Source organism: Myotis yumanensis, unplaced genomic scaffold (assembly GCF_028538775.1).
Source record: "Myotis yumanensis isolate MYYU_CA2020_CCGP unplaced genomic scaffold, mMyoYum1.0.hap1 SCAF_1, whole genome shotgun sequence".
Taxonomy (NCBI): Eukaryota; Metazoa; Chordata; class Mammalia; order Chiroptera; family Vespertilionidae; genus Myotis; species Myotis yumanensis.
In genome coordinates this window covers 69,535,778-69,552,426 of record NW_027223752.1, presented here as the reverse complement: position 1 = coordinate 69,552,426, position 16,649 = coordinate 69,535,778, and the positions used below count along the sequence as shown (strand labels likewise).

Sequence of the window (16,649 nt, the reverse complement as noted above, 5' to 3'; positions counted from 1 at the left end):
GAGAGACAGACCCTGAAAATGCTTACCAATGAGGCTATACACCTGATACTGAGATTAAAAAAAAAAAAGCTGTAAGCTGAATTCACTCAAGGGTAGAAGTAGCCTTATACTCACTTAGTGGTTTGATTCAGGCAAATCAAAGAGGTCAAACAGAAATAAAAGCGGGAGAGGGACAAGATGGGGACAGAGAACCATAAACGCTATAGGAGACAGGTAAAAGGGACAATGACAATGACAAGGTGAATGTAGGATAATCTGAAATCCAGGGGGAGAATTTTTGGTGTTAGGAAGTTTCTTCTGCATACTGGGTGCCAGGAGAAGGGCAAAATTCGACAACTATTTACTGCAATGCTGAAATATGAATCTTTGCTAAAGTCCTACCCAAGTAAAATAGTGAAAGGCATGTTTGATTTTTGTTATTCCTTGGAGGCAGGATGAATAAAGAAAGGATTTTCCATCACTGGTGTCTCTGGCCCTGATTACTACAGGTATCTCCCTCCCTGCTGTTACTCTAAGGATTCCTTGTGGCCCGCTGTTCACAAGGATAGTTAGCGATAGGCTAGAGATGATAAAGAAGAGATGGGGAAAAGCATCACCTCACCTGAGAACAGACAACTTGAGAAAAAAGTTGAAAGTAGTAGCAGATTTTAGTTTCCTTCCCCCAGCTTTTCTAAATATTCAGGTTTCCTTCCAAGACACCTGTGCTTTGAGGAGCTGTAGAAACTACATGGCGCTCTGAGAAGAATGAAGTTTCCACCTTGTCTTCCTTAAGGACCCTCTGTTGGTCCACTGTCTTTTAGGAGCCTCCCCAGTGAGATAGAGGGGTGTGGGAGGCAGAGGTGATAAGATACAGTAAACAGATCCTCCCTTCATCTTGGAAGAGGCAGATGAAACTGCTTCCCTGACTGTATTCCTGGTCTTTCAACTCTCATCTTGGTTTCCCTCAAGGGACAGGTTTCTCACTCACCAATTCCTCCATCCCTCTTGGCCTTTGTCTAGGCAGTTCCAAAAGGATTACTTACACCAAGGGGGCTTCTCAGAGCGCTGCCGGAGTTGCATGGTAGGTGAATGAAGAGTACGGGGTGGGGAAAATGTGCCATCTGAGGCCTGGTTGCTGTGCATAGACTCAAAGAGGGCTGGATAGGTGGGGGAGAGAGGGAAGGAAAAAAACCATATGAAGAAGAATCCAAGTGCCACAGGTTCTCAACATAAGAAAAAACCAATGTACATTTTCTCAGGCTGAGAAGAAGCATCCTTCACACAAACCATTTTTAATATTTTCAACTTTGTATAATGAATATTTTCAAATATATTTTTAAAAAGTCATTTAAAGACTAGTATGACCAATATTCATACACTCATCTATATTTAACACATTAACACATGTCAACATTTTGCCATACTTGTTTCATCTATTTCTTGGTGCTGAAGTTCTCTAAAATAAATAATAGACATAATGAATACTTTAATATGCATTTCTAAATTATAAGGAGTTTCTCTTATTTAGCCATATACCACTAATAAACCTAACAAAATTAAAAAAATAATACCCTAATATCATGTAATACCCAATCCATATTCAAATTTTCCCCTATAGCCAAAACCGGTTTGGCTCAGTGGATAGAGCGTCGGCCTGTGGACTGAAAGGTCCCGGGTTCGATTCCGGTGAAGGGCATGTACCTGGGTTGTGGGCACATCCCCAGTAGGAGATGTGCAGGAGGCAGCTGATCGATGTTTCTAACTCTCTATCTCTCTCCCTTCCTCTCTGTAAAAAATCAATAAAATATATTAAAAAAAAAAATGTTCCCCTATTACTCCCAAAATTTCTTTTATAGTAAGGTCCAAACATAAACCATACATGTTTGGACCTTACTATTCTAGATAGTGCCCTCCTACCCATTTATTTTTTTCACAGTGACTTTTTGAAAAGAACAGTCAATTGTCTCACAGAATGTCATTTCCCACATTCTCGATTCATCTGATTGCTTCCCCATAAAATCATTTAACTCATTTCACCATCCCTTGTATTTCCTATAATCTGGAAGTTAGCTATAAAAGGCATCATTAGATTATTCAGTTTAAATCACTTTGGCAATACCTGTGTATATTATATTATACTAGAGGCCCGATGCATGAAATCATCGGGAGGCCCTGCCCACCCACCATAGCCCACCGGTCGGCCAGCTGGTGGCCTGGGCCTCCCTCTGCGGGGCGGATCATGGGGCAATCATGGGGCGATGGCCGGGCCCCCGACCAATCGCATTGCACCCGCCTTGGCTGGATTGGCACCAGTGGGTGTCATAGCATGGTCCCTGATGGTCATCCAGATCGTCGTTCTGCTATTCAGTCGATCGGTCGATTTGCATATCACACTTTTATTATATAGGATTATATTATATTATATTATATTATATTATATTATAGGCACATAATGTTTCATTGTCCTACTAAGTAAGACTAAATTTACTAATTGGGTTAAAGTGGTGGCCACAAAATCTCACCATTTTAAAGTTTCCCCTTTCTGATCAGAGGTGATCCTTTGACACCATGCAAACCCACCAACATTTCAACTAATTGTGTTAGTATCCATTGATGATTCTTAATTATTTTATTAGGGGTGTCAAATGTTTATTTTCTAATTCTATCAATCCCTTTAATATTTATTAGTTGGCATATTTTCTGTAAAGAAGAATGTTCCCTCTTCAACTGGGACTATTTGATTACACTGAACTACAGTTGTTACTGAAAAGATAGGATGTGTTTATTTCCCTTTAGTTTTCAGAGGAAAGAGTTGGTGAAAAGTATTCTTCAATAGTTGCAGATGATAGTTATTGTATTTTTTTGTAAGATTCACTATGAGTTTGTGTCTTTTTATATATTCAGTGTACTTTAATTAATTACTACAAATTATTATTTTTGTTGTTGTTATTAATCCTCAGCTGAGGATATTTTATCCACTGATTTTTTTAGAGACAATGGAAGGGAGGGGGAGAGACAGAGAAAGTGAGGAAAGACAAAGAGAAACATCAATGTTTGATTAAGCCTGCAACCCAGATACGTGCCCTTGATTGGAATCAAACCCAGGACCCTTCAGTCTGCAAGCGGATGCTTTAACCACTTAGCAAACCCAGCTGGGGCACAAATTAGGTTTTTTTTTGTTTTTTTTTTGTCTTTTTAAATATATTTTATTGATTTTTTACAGAGAGGAAGGGAGAGAGATAGAGAGTTAGAAACATCGACGAGAGAGAAACATCGATCAGTTGCCTCCTGCACACCCCCTACTGGGGATGTGCCCGCAACCAAGGTACATGCCCTTGACTGGAATCGAACCTGGGACCTTTCAGTCCACAGGCGGACGCTCTATCCACTGAGGCAAACCGGTTTCGGCACAAATTAGTTTTAATGCTAAAATATTCCAGTCTGGTCAGTGGGAGCCTCTTCAGGCTTGATGGCTTCTTTGCTTTTGTCTCAGGATCACCTTGTGCCTTCCTTGCCCTAGACCAGTAGTCGGCAAACTCATTAGTTAACAGAGCCAAATATCAACAGTACAACGATTGAAATTTCTTTTGAGAGCTAAATTTTTTAAACTTAAACTATATAGGTAGGTACATTGTTATTAATTTAATTAGGGTACTCCTAAGCTGGCCTTTGCTAAAAACGTCCTCAATCTGAGGGGTCGACCTCAGCAAATGTACCCTCACTTCTTCTAACAGCACTTCTTCAAAATAGACTCACCCAGGCCGAAAACCGACTTCTGCGCATGGGCCACAAAGTTTCAATCGCACTATACGTGCGCACCCGCACGTGGTATTTTGTGGAAGAGCCACACTCAAGGGGCCAAAGAGCCGCATGTGGCTCTCGAGCCGCGGTTTGCCGACCACTGCCCTAGACCATGCAGTCTCAACAAAATTAGTTCTTGGTGAGGATGAAAATATTCTTAGATATTATTCTATTGATTTGTGTCCATCAAATGGCCACAATACATACATAAATACACAGTATATGTGTGGTATTAAAATTTTGTGTGGTGGGGGTGACTAGGGAAAAAAATGCCTAAAGAGGCTCCGGGTAGGGGTGGGAGAGTGTGTGATTTTTTTTTTTTTAGAAAGACGAAAAAACACTCACTAGACCAAGAAGCAGTCATTTTCCCATGGGAATCCTGGTAGAGGTGAATGATATGTAGAGACCAAAATCTATACACTAAGGGAGCTCATTGCTACCGCTGCTAATGCATAACGTTAAAAAGAGCACTAAAAAACCCTGAATTCATACTGATATTTTCAATTCCAATGTAAAATGACAGCATTTAAAAAATCTTTTGAATTTGTACTTGTATACCTTGAAAACCCTGGTTCCTAGTAATATGAACATAATTACTTATCTTATTTGCATTATTCTATTATAAATATAGTTTTAAAATGGTACCAATATCACTAAAAATTAAACTACTGAATGATTTCAGAGAGGAAGGGAGAGGGATAAAAAGAAAGAAACATCAATGAGAGAAACATCATTGATTGGCTGCCTCCTGCACACCCCCAACTGGGGATTGAGCCTGCAACCTGGGCATGTGCCTTGTCTGGGAATCAAACTGATGACCCCTTGATTCCAGGGTTGACACTCAACCACTGAGCCACAAGACTTTCTCACCCTAGCTGATTTTGCTCAGTATATAGAACATTGGCTACTAACTGAAGGGTCCTGGGTTCAATTCTGGTCAAGGGATTGTACCTCAGTTGCAGGCTTGGTCCCCAGCTCGGGTTGGGGTGTGTGCAGGAGGCAACTAGTCAATGTGTCTCTTTCACATTCATGTTTCTCTCTCTGTGTCTCTCCCTCTCCCTTCCATTCTCTTAAAAAAAAAAAATCCATGGAAAAATATCCTTAGGTGATGATTAACAAAAAACAAACCAAAACAAAAGGTTTTCTCTGTCTTTGTCTTTGCCAACTTGATTTAAATGTGTCGCAGAGTAGCTCTCTTTACATTTATCTTCCAACTACTAGGTTGTATATATTTGTATCTATCAAATTTGAGAAGTTTTCAGCCATTATTTCTTCAATTATTTTTTCTACCCTTTTTTCTCTCTCTTCTTCTAGAACTCCCATTATGCACATGTTGGTATGTTCATGGTGTCCCACAAATCTCTTTGGCTTTGTTCATTTTTCTTCATTCTTTTCAATTTCTCCTCTTCAGACTGGATATTTTTTCAAATGACCTATCTTTAAGTTTGCTGACTCTTTCTTCTGCCTGTTAAAATCTTCTAAGAAATCCTCTAGCAAATTTGTCATTTCTGTTATACTTTCCAGCCTCAGAATTTGTTTGGTTTCTTTTGAGATTTTCTATCACTTTAATGATATTCTCTATTTGTTGAGACATCATTCTCCTGATTTCCTTTAGTTCTCTGAACCTGGTTTCCTTTCCTTATTTAAAATATTTGTCTAGAAAGTCTAATGTCTGTGTTTCCTCAAGGATTATTTTTGTTAATTTATTCTGTGAAAAGATCACACTGTCTGGTTTCTTTGCATATTATATAATTCTTTCGGTTGAAAAAAGGACATTTTTACTATTATAATGTATTAACTCTGAAAATCAAATTGCCCCTCTCCCCTCAGGGTTTCTTTTTGTTGTTTGCTGTGATCTACAGCTGTTTAGTGATTTTTCATTTTCTTTTTTTTTTTAAATATGTTTTTATTGATTTTTAGAGATAGAGGAAGGGAGAGGGACAGAGAGATAGAAACATCAATCAACTGCCTCCTGCATGTCTCCTACTGGGGATCAAGCTGCAACCTGGGCATGTGCCCTGATTGGGAATTGAACCAGTGACCTCTTGGTTCATGGGTTGGCATTCAACTACTGAGTCACACTGGCGACTGTTTAGTGATTTTCCTAAACTATTTTTATAAAGTCTGTCTTCTTTGTCATGTGCAGTCTGTGAAATCTTTGTTACTTTGGTTTATGTTCAGCTAGGGCTCTGATAAGAATTTCCTTGAATATATCAGGAATAAAAAGAGAGAGGGGGGAAGGAGGAAAAGGAGTAGAAAGGAGGAAAGGAGAGAGGAGTTCTCACAATGTTTGCAGATTGGTTCTATGTTGAGGTACTCCTTAGCCAGACTATTTACAACACTGCCTTAGCTTTCACTCTCTGCTTCTGTTGAATCTAGAGTTAGGGTCTTCTCATGTATATTATGCTCAGGTGTCCTTCCCCAGGAATGTGCATAGCTTTTTAAATTTACCAGTATATGTGGGTGCTTTTGAATGACTAATTTCCTAAAGAAACTCTCTTCCCAGGTTTTCCGTATGCCTATTGTTTGCCTCAACTATAATTTTTGTCCCAGACATCATGTTCATTTGCTTTACAGTGTTTTCAAGTAATATCCTCTGCATAGCCACATTTATATACTGAGTGAGTTCCAAGTTAGGTGCAACAAAGGTAAGCACCCTGTGTCAGTCCTTCAGGTAGCCCCCACACAGATTAGAACGAATATACATCTTGGAGAATAAAGTCTATTCTGCTCCCTCTGGAACCAGAGACTAGGGTCCCACCTTGAGAGCATGGGTTGCCATGTTCACGACTGCTACCAAGGTGGGGACAGGAGTGGGAGGAGGTCAAGTAAAAATACTGGAAAGCTTCCTGCCATTTTTAGGTTACCTCCTTCTTGATTCAGAATTTTCCTGGTGGTTGCAAACCTTTGACTATTTTCCAGAGTTCTGATAAAGTTGACTGTATCAGTTTTTGCTTGATTTTTTGGTGTTTCTGTAAAAGGAGAAGCCCTTGGAGCTACCTATTGCATGGTTTAAGTTTTACATTTAGATCTCTGATCTATATGGAGTTTATACTGGTATATAGCATGAAGTATGGATTCAATTTTAATTTTTGCCAAATGAATATTCAATTGTTCCAACTCCATTTATTAAAAAGTATATCTTTCCCCCAATATTTTGAAATGCTAACTTCATCTATTTCTAAATTTACTACTTTGTTTGATTGCTGTCTATTCATATACCAATATTACACTTTTTTAATAAAAGTTTTATATAATGTTTTAAAATCAAGGTTTTCTTGGCTATTCTTGCTTGTTTATTTTTCAATGAGAACTTCAGAATTGATTTGTCTGACTTTAGAAAACCAGCAGTATTTTATTGGATCACACTAAATTTATAAATTAATTTGGGAAGGAATGATTTTTCTATTATTTTGAGTTGGCCTATAATTAAACATCTTTTTTCAAGTCTATTTTTGTATGTATTTGGAGTGCCTATATTTTTAATTTTTTACTCATGTTCTAGAAAGCATGGGAATGAAAGCAGACATAGGGATACAAAACAAGAGTATTCTCCATACCTGCAGATGCCTGTGCTTGGGCATCAGTGTGGCGCTGGCAGACTCCACTCAAGAATTCACTTACTTGATGCAGGGAAAGGGCATTATGTAGCGTTTCTAGGGGGTAGATGGTAGGCACCATGGAGCACCCTTCAAATCCTGTTAGAAAAGAGATGGGCAAAGTCAATATTATTCCTGCCAGATATACCCCCACTGGCCAAGGAAGCATGGAGAGTCCCTGAGAGCCATCAGAAGAGTTGATGGCTTTTGGAGTGTGGGGAATCCAAGATTCTCATGAGAGGGAACTCTTTAGAGCCCCAATAGAAGTCTATTTCTGTCACCTTCAGATTTCCTAAAAAGTCTACCTGCTAAGGCCTCCAGGTAAAACACCTCTCACCCTACCTATGGAGAGCTTGCAATGTCTCATGGAAAAATACACAGAATCCCAATAGGGTAAACACCCACATTGCTCTTATACTTTCTGGGGGAATAAAACAAAAGTACATAAGTAATGGGTGAAATTGTAGGTCTAAATGAGGTTAGGGAGGTCATGGAGCTGGAAAGAAATAGCAGGTTTCAGGGGTCATGTATAAGAGAACCAGATTAAGGTGAAGGACATGTAATCTGAGAAGGGGTTCATGCAGATTTAGGATATGGGTAGAAAGGCTAGAATGTCTAGAAGCAAGCTGGAGGGCATGCAGTACATATGGAGCTCAGCCCAGGAAAATCACATGCATGAATAGGCTGGGGAATGGAAGTTCTTTCTTGGTCATTTCCATCACATCAAAGCTTCTCCCTTCTGTTCTCACTGGAAGACCCCAGACTTGTTAGGTTTTTTCCATCCCATCAGGAAAATGAGGAAACCCCCTTAGGAGAAATAATAAGTACTGATTCTCTGCTCTGAACCCAATAATTCCAATGTAGGTCCACCACTCTGAGTAGGATACAGGGCAAACCTAAATCCTAATCCCAGGGCCTATTGAAAAAATTTCCCCATTGGAGAACCAAGAAGCACACATCCCAACCACTTTTTCAGTCCCCAGTCTTTCCCGTGCCTCCTCTATGTCTCCCTAAATGAACTAAGAGTAGGCAGGACAGCAATATCTATGCAAGACATAGCCTCCTGTTCACTAATGACTAAAACATCAAAAGAATTATACCTGATTATCTTCTAACCTCTGGCTCTTGTTGGCTTCAAGGATTCGACTGAGATTTCTGTGCCTCAGTTTCCCCCTGTATTCTAGTGGTAGGAGAGCAAGAGAGGGACAGTCTCTAGATCCTCAGAGTGGGTAGAAAAATGTTTGGATTTGAAGATGGTGGTAGTAGAAGGTTATAGAGATAAGAACAGAATCCACGGCAAGAAACTAACCCTGTACTGAATAGAATTGGGAATGGGTAGCATTAGGAGGCAGTGAGGAAGGAATGAGCAGCCAATGCTATAACTACCAGGCAGTCTGGCCCCAATCCCATCCAAGCAACTAAAATGCAAGTCACATAACCTGAGGTTAAATAAAAGAAAGGATTAAGTGGGCTCTCCTGCCAGAAGTGCAATAAGCCAAGCAGTCAGTCTCAGCCAGGGTAGTGGCAGCAGCCAGCTTGGTGGCAGGGGGTACCGTAGAGGCACTCGGGGTCATCCTGGCCTGAGCGCAGCCAGTTCCGGAAGAGGCGCAGGTGGTAGGAGCACTGGTGCAGGTGATGCGCCAGCGTGGCATCCAAGGAGACTGGCTGGCCCCCTGGGCAGTCAGAGGAAAAACGGCGCAGCAACCGGACCACAGGGTGCTGGTCATCCAGCAGCTCTGCAGGGGGTAGGGGTACCACGGCAGGAAGCACAAAGATAAAGAAAGAGAAGAGGGAGAGACAATGAGGGGGGCACTGACTGGCACAAGCATTACTGGGAAGTGGAGCCACTCAGCTCAAAAGTGAGCTGAGAAAGAAGCAGAGATGGTCAGAGCCACTGGGAATCTCTTGCAGGAAAAGAAGAGGGTTGGCATCACACAGTAAGTCTAAAAGAAGGGGCTAGTGAGACCTCATCATACAATAAGGCCCTCCCCTTTCTCACTGAGCATAATTCAGTGCCGACAGAAGTCACATCATTCTGAAGAGGGTAAGCGGGCTTTGGAGTTCTGTGGGAGCCTTGTCTAGAGGCCCAGAATCACAGATCATTTTTGGACAAACTCTGGATAGGTCCTACTTCTCAGTCCAATATATTTATGAGATTGGGATAGAGATAAAAAGATTCAAAGTCATTCGGAGAAGAATGTCAAGAATGGTATAGAGTTATCAAGATAAAGTTTGAAGCTAAAAAGGCTCCTAAGGGCTCAGGGCAGCTCTCTGGACCAAACTCTAAGATAGACACAGATATGGCTGTTGTTAGACAGCAGGCATAGGAGATTGGCAGGAAAGCCTGTGTAAAACAGAGCATTTAAAAAACAGAATCAATATGTGAAAATGCTATTACTGGCTAATCATCCTTTATTCTTGTTCAAATATATAGACTCAAAAAATGTTTGCATAAATCTCAGGACTTTGGAGATACTGTATCCATTACAGAAGCCAAAAGTTAGATAATTTTATATTTTCTTCCTACTGCTGGTAAGTCTAATTGCATTTTGTTCAGCTGGTCAGTGGAAAAGCTTCAGTCCTGAACCACTTATTATTTTATATGCTTGGCAAACTTTGTGGATATATGTGATTGAGCTGCAAAAGGTTGAAGATAGTGAAAGGCATGTAGAAGAGGGTTGGCATCACACAGTAAGTCTAAAAGAAGGGGCGAGTGAGACCTCATCATACAATAAGCCCCAGGAACAATAGGGAAAAGATCCTGGGGAAAAGATATGGGGTCTTAAGACCTGATGACAGGATGTTGGTATAGCAAAGGTAGGATCAAAGTAGCTGAGGATGACTGCTCAGAACTCCCAGACCAGAACTTGTTACATGGGGTAATCCCATGAAACTATAAATTCCAGAGACCTTAGTTTGAATGTCAAGAGAGGTTTCAGCTCTAGTCAAGCACTAACTGTACCAATGGTCAGACAGTTGTGTGGGTCCCTAGGAAATAAATGGATGTGGCAAATATAACTGGCACACTCTGACATTCTGGATAAGAGTGAGCCACAGTCTCTTTTCCAATATTAGTTTACTTTGGTGAGTTCAGTGTGCAGTTTAGTAATGGGCCACATATGTATACTTGACGTAGGCAGGATGTGGCCAAAGCTTATCAGGAATAGAGGCAATGATGGCTGAGAGATGTTCTCCCATCAAAGCAAGGAGACAGCATTCCCTTGCCTCTCTTCTAAAGCCAGGCCCAGTTTTCCTAGCTGTTATTTCAAAGCCAGACTTGTTGCCATGATGGGACAGTAGACTGGCACAATGTTGTGACTAATCTCCCACAAGCAATTGCAGGCAGCACATCCACTCTGTAATTGCTCAGTCAGTCAAGCAAGATTTGGCCATGGGGTAGAGCTCTCCTGTTGTCCAGAGGGCCAAATTAAATCTAGATAATTTTCAGCAAGAGATATAATAGGTCTAAATTTCTCCTATTGCCAAGAATTAGGTCCCAGATTCTGGTTATCAAGCACTGTAGCCCCCAAGCTCAAGTACAAGAAGAACAAAGGCCAGAAGACCCCTGAGAAACTGTGCAGGGTGTTGGAAGAGATCTTGAATTTGTCCTCCTGCACTATACCTGAATTTTCCAGGGCTTTCTTCCTCTCCTCCTTTTGGTAGAATTAATTCTTCTTTTTTTCAACTGATGAGGCTGCTAACCAAGGCTTCAGGAAATTAGAGGATAAGGTTTGAGGATCTGCTTTATGAATTTGGATCTTTCCTGCTAGAGCCTAAGAATTAGGAGATCTATAATTTAACTCTGATTTCAGGGGCCCAAGTTCTGGTATTATATTCTGTACCCTAAGAAACATGTCTCCATGTCCAAGTCCCAGGCTGTGGGGTTGGGGTTTGTACATGAGGTTCTACTCTGGAGAAGATTGTGGCACATGAAGGCCAGAAGAGTGTAAAGCTAAATGTTAAGGTACAGCTATGCCACTCTTAATGGAGAGCTCCTGTCACAGGCACAAATGGGAGCTTGGGTAGGGGTATAAATTGAACAAGTATAGGCTAGTCAAGCTGGGGAGATTTCAGCAGTGACTAGTGGAATTGTATGGCCTAAGAAGGCTAAAATCTAGCAGCTGCCACTAGCTGAGGAACAGAGAGGATCAGTACCTGGAGGATTTTCCAGCCAGAAAACCAAGCTAATTTCACCTCCCTCAGAAAATCTTAGCGCTTGGACAGAAGAAAACTATATATAACAAAACTAGATTTATCTGTAAGACAAGAGACACTGCACAAGAAACTGAAGATATAAAGGATAGATTCCAGATTTAGCTTTCTGGGGTAGCACGTGGCTTAGTGTGGTCTTTGTTAGCTTTCCACCATGGCATACAGTGGCCAGGGCCAAAAGCTGCAGGTGATGGTGCAGCCCATCAACCTCATCTTCAGATACTTGCAAAACAGATCTTGGATTCAGGTATGGCTTTTTGAGCAAGTGTTATGTGGATAGAGGGCTGCATCATTGGTTTTGATGAGTATATGAACCTTGTATTAGATGATGTAGAAGAGATTCATTCTAAAAAAAAGTCAAGAAAACAACTAGGTCGGATCATGCTAAAAGGAGATATTACTCTGCTCTAAAGTGTCTCCAACTAGAAATGACTAACAAAGTGAGAAACTGCTGAGAAGCAATTTGTGTTTTGTAGGTGTCCTTTGTTGGAAGTATAGTTAAACATTTATTTTTTTAAATATATTTTATTGATATTTTACAGAGAGGAAGGGAGAGGAATAGAGAGTTAGAAACATCGATGAGAGAGAAACATCGATCAGCTGCCTCCTGCACACCTCCCACTGGGGATGTGCCTGCAACCAAGGTACACGCCCCTGACCGGAATTGAACCTGGGACCTTTCAGTCTGCAGGCTGATGCTCTATCCACTGAGCCAAACCGGTTAGGGCAAACATTTATTAATATTGCTTTCATTACCCTTATTTTATTGCCAGATGACAGTAAATGCTGTAGAATTGTTTTTATTAAAAAAATTTACATGGCTCAGTTGGTTGGAGCATCATCCCGCACACCAAAAAGGGGCGGGTTCAATTCCTGGTCAAGGCACATACCCAGGCTGTGGGTTTGGTCCCGGTCAGGGCACATGTGGGAGGCAAACGATCGATGTTTCTCTCTCACATCGATGTTTCTTTCTTTCTCTCTCTCTCTCTCCCTTCCTCTCCCTTCCTCTAAAATAAATTTAAAAAGATATAAAAGATAAAACAGGGAGTGAGCCCTGGGGTTCTCCTGCCATGCCCTACAAAGAGAGCACGGCCCTTCAGTTTTGGGTCTCCCATCTTTGTGTGGGTAGACCCAGTTCTCCAATATTCCTGAAATGTTATTACATCACTCACTCCTAAGCTCCCCTAGAATCCCAACAGACATCTAAACTCATCACTTCAAGCCTGAGACCGCAGTGCCTTAGGCAGGCTAGGGCTACATGGAAATCACATGTAAAAACTCGAGGTATAATTCTTTTTCCTTTACCTACTATCTCCTACTCCTTTCTTTTTCTCTTTTTCCCCAGATTAATTTGGGCTCCTGTTTTCTAAGCCCAGGCCCTAGGTTAGTAGTAACATAAAGCAGATGTCAGGAGCACAAGAACCACACCAAGTACACATAATGGTAGGATACAGGAATATGGAGATGGGAGACTATATACTCAAGACCAATGTCCTTATAGGTAGGTTTGGGAGCTGGGAACTGCAGCATTGCTCCCGAGGGAAACAAACTAGTGATCCACTCCAACAAAAGAGTTGGAGAAAAAAATAGGAAGGTAAAAATTACATCAGCTGAGTTGTGGGGTTGGGGCTGGAAAGAAGAAATAAGGATAATATAGGAAATACTATTTTCTTCTTAAGATGGGGAACCATTATCATGTTTGTACAAAGCCCAGCAGTCATGTGATGGGAAAGAGAGAGGATGAATGTTTTGGTGATGATGCTGAAAAAAGTGACACAGTGGTGATGATGGTGACCATGGAAGTAATACCCTGAGTTGCTACAGGGATAGGGCAGCCAGGCTGCAGCCAAGGCTAAGGTTTGTCACACAAGGGATATGTCCCAAGAGGGACACTTAGTAAGTGTTTCATTCAGAGACAGCAGGGTGTTGACACAGTGGTAGGAGAGGAACAATCAGTGTCAGAACTCAGAGGTTAAGTGTCTGGAGGTGACATGGTGATGATGAATGACACTGAATCAGAAGCAAACGTACCGTTAGTCGGATGCTTTGCAAACGACACAGAAAATCGTTTTACGGCCGGGACAAACAAGAACTCTGAGGAGAAAAGACATCATGGGGATTATACCCACACCTGTCCCCACCCTCTGCTCTGGAATTTGCCAGCAACATACTCTGTTCTTTACAGTTAGTACATGACCTGCTCCCACCCCGACCCTTAGATTCCTAACTACCACATTTCAATTTTTTTTCCTTTAGTATCTCTCCTTAGGAATCCATGTGTCATCTCTACCACGATACAGCCCTACAAACAACTCTAATTTCACCACCACATCCTCTTTTTCATCATTTAGAAATAAAATATTTTTAAAAAATATATATATTTTATTGATTTTTTACAGAGAGGAAGGGAGAGGGATAGAGAGTTAGAAACATCGATGAAAGAGAAACATCGATCAGCTGCCTCCTGCACACTCCCTACTGGGGATGTGCGGGCAACCAAGGTACATGCCCTTGACCGGAATCGAACCTGGGACCCTTGAGTCCGCAGGCTGATGTTCTATCCACTGAGCCAAACTGGTTAGGGCTAGAAATAAAATATTTGTAGAAACTTTCATCCCTTCCCCCAGTCTCTTTCCATATTATCTTTCCAGACTTTGCTAAGCAACTTCCCCAACCCTGATTTCCAGGATTTTAATCAAGACCCTACTACATTCTTCCTGATCATCCTCCTTGGTCCTTACCCCTATATACCAGAATCCAGGAAAGAATATAGAGGTGGAGTAAGTTGATGTAGCAGGGCTGTATGTGGGAGTTCATGAAGGGATAAGCATAAATAAGTAATACTTGTATGGTGAGAGAGAGTGCAAATGGAGGTGGATGAGGCCTTGGTTCCTTCTCCCCTCTATAACTGATGAATAAACTTGTTATAAGGCCAGCATCAGTGCCATCTTAAGCATAAATAGAACTTGAACTGTGTCCTTGCTGGAGGACAAATGAAGAAAAGACTTGCTCCCCCAAACCCACCCACATACCATCTCGATGCTTCAGACTGGCAGGTGGTAGCTTTTTGCCATGGCTGCGGGCGTAGTCCTGAAGATTCGGGGCGCTGGAGGAGCCACCCAGCACTGTGGTGCTGAATAGCCCTGTGCACTGTGAGCCTGCAAGGCCGGGAGTGCATTAGTAGCCACGCAAAGCTGCAATTACCACACAGAAGTACACACAACGTCACATGACAACATCAAGATACACACACACACACACAGCCATTCAGAGCCACCATCTTGTGGCTACTACACACAGCCACAAACAGCTTTCACTACTTTCATAGCTATACTGAGCAAGCGAAGTAGGGATTCTCCTGAAGATCTACATGGCTGATACAAGGGATCACTACAATACAGGGTTAGTGATATTAGGGGACTCAAAGCTACTGAAAGAGGTAGACTATGCTTTCCACATGGCTCTCAGGAATGCTAAAAGAATAGGCAATCACTCTATATATCCTAGATTTGATTCCGCGTTCCTTACTCTGGATATAAGGTTCAAAGAACCCAGATATCTAATCCCTTATAGGTTAAAAGTAAAGAACTTTGATTGAAACTACAGACTAAGTTTTGAGCACTCAGCTCAAATCCCAAGTTCTCATAAGTTCCAATTTCTCCTAAGTTTTTCATCCAACATTCCCTCCCTTCTATCTCCATTTAGGCCTTTTTTACCTTTCCCAAGAAAGGAAGTATGAGATTCACTGAATTTTTAAAGCTGAAAAATTATCCAGTTTGACCCTCTCATTTTACAGATGAAGACACTGAGATTCAAAAGGGACCTCATTTGCTCAAGATCATACAGTTTGTTAGGAGCTAAGTTGGACTAGAATCCAGATCTCATGACTCCGAGGATCAACTGTATTCAATTAGGGAAAAAAAAAAGTTATTTTTTTTTATCAAGAAGAAACAGATTGTTTCTGAAGTGAAGATGGACACAAATTGAAAGGCATGTGAAAAGTCAGGTGATTATATGTATGGTATGCCTACTATGTGCAGAGCACCCTACTAAGGAGGACCTAGTGAGCAGGAAACAACAAAAAAGATGATTTTCCCTGCTCTCAAAAGTTTGTCTTTTAAGCCCTATGCTCCAAATCAGATGTCCAAAGAAATCTAAGAGAACCCTATTGCCAATCAGAGAAATAAATAAAACTTGAAAAATCTCTGAAGCAAATAAATCAAGTCAGTCATCGTCCCAAATATTTGATCAAGAGTAGGATTGGGACTCATAGTCCTTTCTCCTACCATATATAGCCCATGAGGACAGAGTGGGAAGGAAGAGATAAGACTAACACCCAAGTTTGTGGCATTTGCCCCTCTACTTCCAAATCCATCTTAGACAAGACCCTGGGTTTGGCTTGAGAACTTAACATTCATAGGAAAGATGAATAAAGTAGGGAGGAGGTCAGTTTCTTTTGATCCCACAAAGAAGGGGCCATAGTTTCAGGGGTCCCAGCATTTTGGGGTCACCACAGAAATTAAGAAAGCTCAGATGGCTAGTAATCTCCACCCTTGAATTCAGGACTGCTCTTCTATGCAGTAACTTCTTCTACCTTTCGTTCTCAAACAGGCTCTAGAATGAGGTTTCAGAAAGTAATAAAGGTTGATAAATTGTCTGTTTTTCTTCAGAGAATCTGAAACTAGCTGGCTTTGTCCCCGACCACCCCAAGCTTTTTTATTTCCTCTACTAAGTAATGTTCTGGTGCAGTCCTGCCATCCTGTCCTGCTCAGTTCTTGGATCATCTCAGAGGGTAGTCTCCACCTTACCAACACCATCTGTCAATTACCATGCTGATACCTCTGCCTTGTTCATGACAGCACTCCCACTTAACTGGGCCAGACACACCTATCCTCTTTTCAAGCCTACTTGAAATCTATTCTTTACTGGGACTTCTGGGATTAGAAGGCTGTATCACAGATGTGTACATCTGTCATTTATTTTTCATGACCCAAACCATCTATCTCATTTCAGGAATCTAGAAGGCAACCTACTCCCATAAAATTAGCCTGGAAAGTT

The 16,649-nt window shown here is 41.3% G+C and overlaps 1 protein-coding gene and 1 pseudogene across 24 annotated transcripts in view; one reads left to right on the top strand and one right to left on the bottom strand.

The window, feature by feature from the left end:
- PPIP5K1 (diphosphoinositol pentakisphosphate kinase 1) overlaps positions 1 to 16,649 on the bottom strand; it is a 39,604-nt gene that overhangs the window by 3,291 nt on the left and 19,664 nt on the right. For 8 of the 24 annotated variants that reach the window (XM_070423823.1, XM_070423833.1, XM_070423842.1 and 5 more), the window contains 5 exons: positions 14,624 to 14,749; positions 13,623 to 13,685; positions 8,933 to 9,115; positions 7,341 to 7,478; positions 1,023 to 1,136 (listed from right to left, as the gene is read on the bottom strand). In XM_070423823.1, coding sequence (XP_070279924.1) covers positions 1,023 to 1,136; positions 7,341 to 7,478; positions 8,933 to 9,115; positions 13,623 to 13,685; positions 14,624 to 14,749 — 624 coding nt within the window. The remainder of the gene's footprint in view (positions 1 to 1,022; positions 1,137 to 7,340; positions 7,479 to 8,932; positions 9,116 to 13,622; positions 13,686 to 14,623; positions 14,750 to 16,649) is intronic. The other 16 variants (XM_070423909.1, XM_070423978.1, XM_070423917.1 and 13 more) reach the window with 4 other exon arrangements.
- On the top strand, positions 11,746 to 12,017 carry LOC139016279 (small nuclear ribonucleoprotein E-like; annotated as a pseudogene).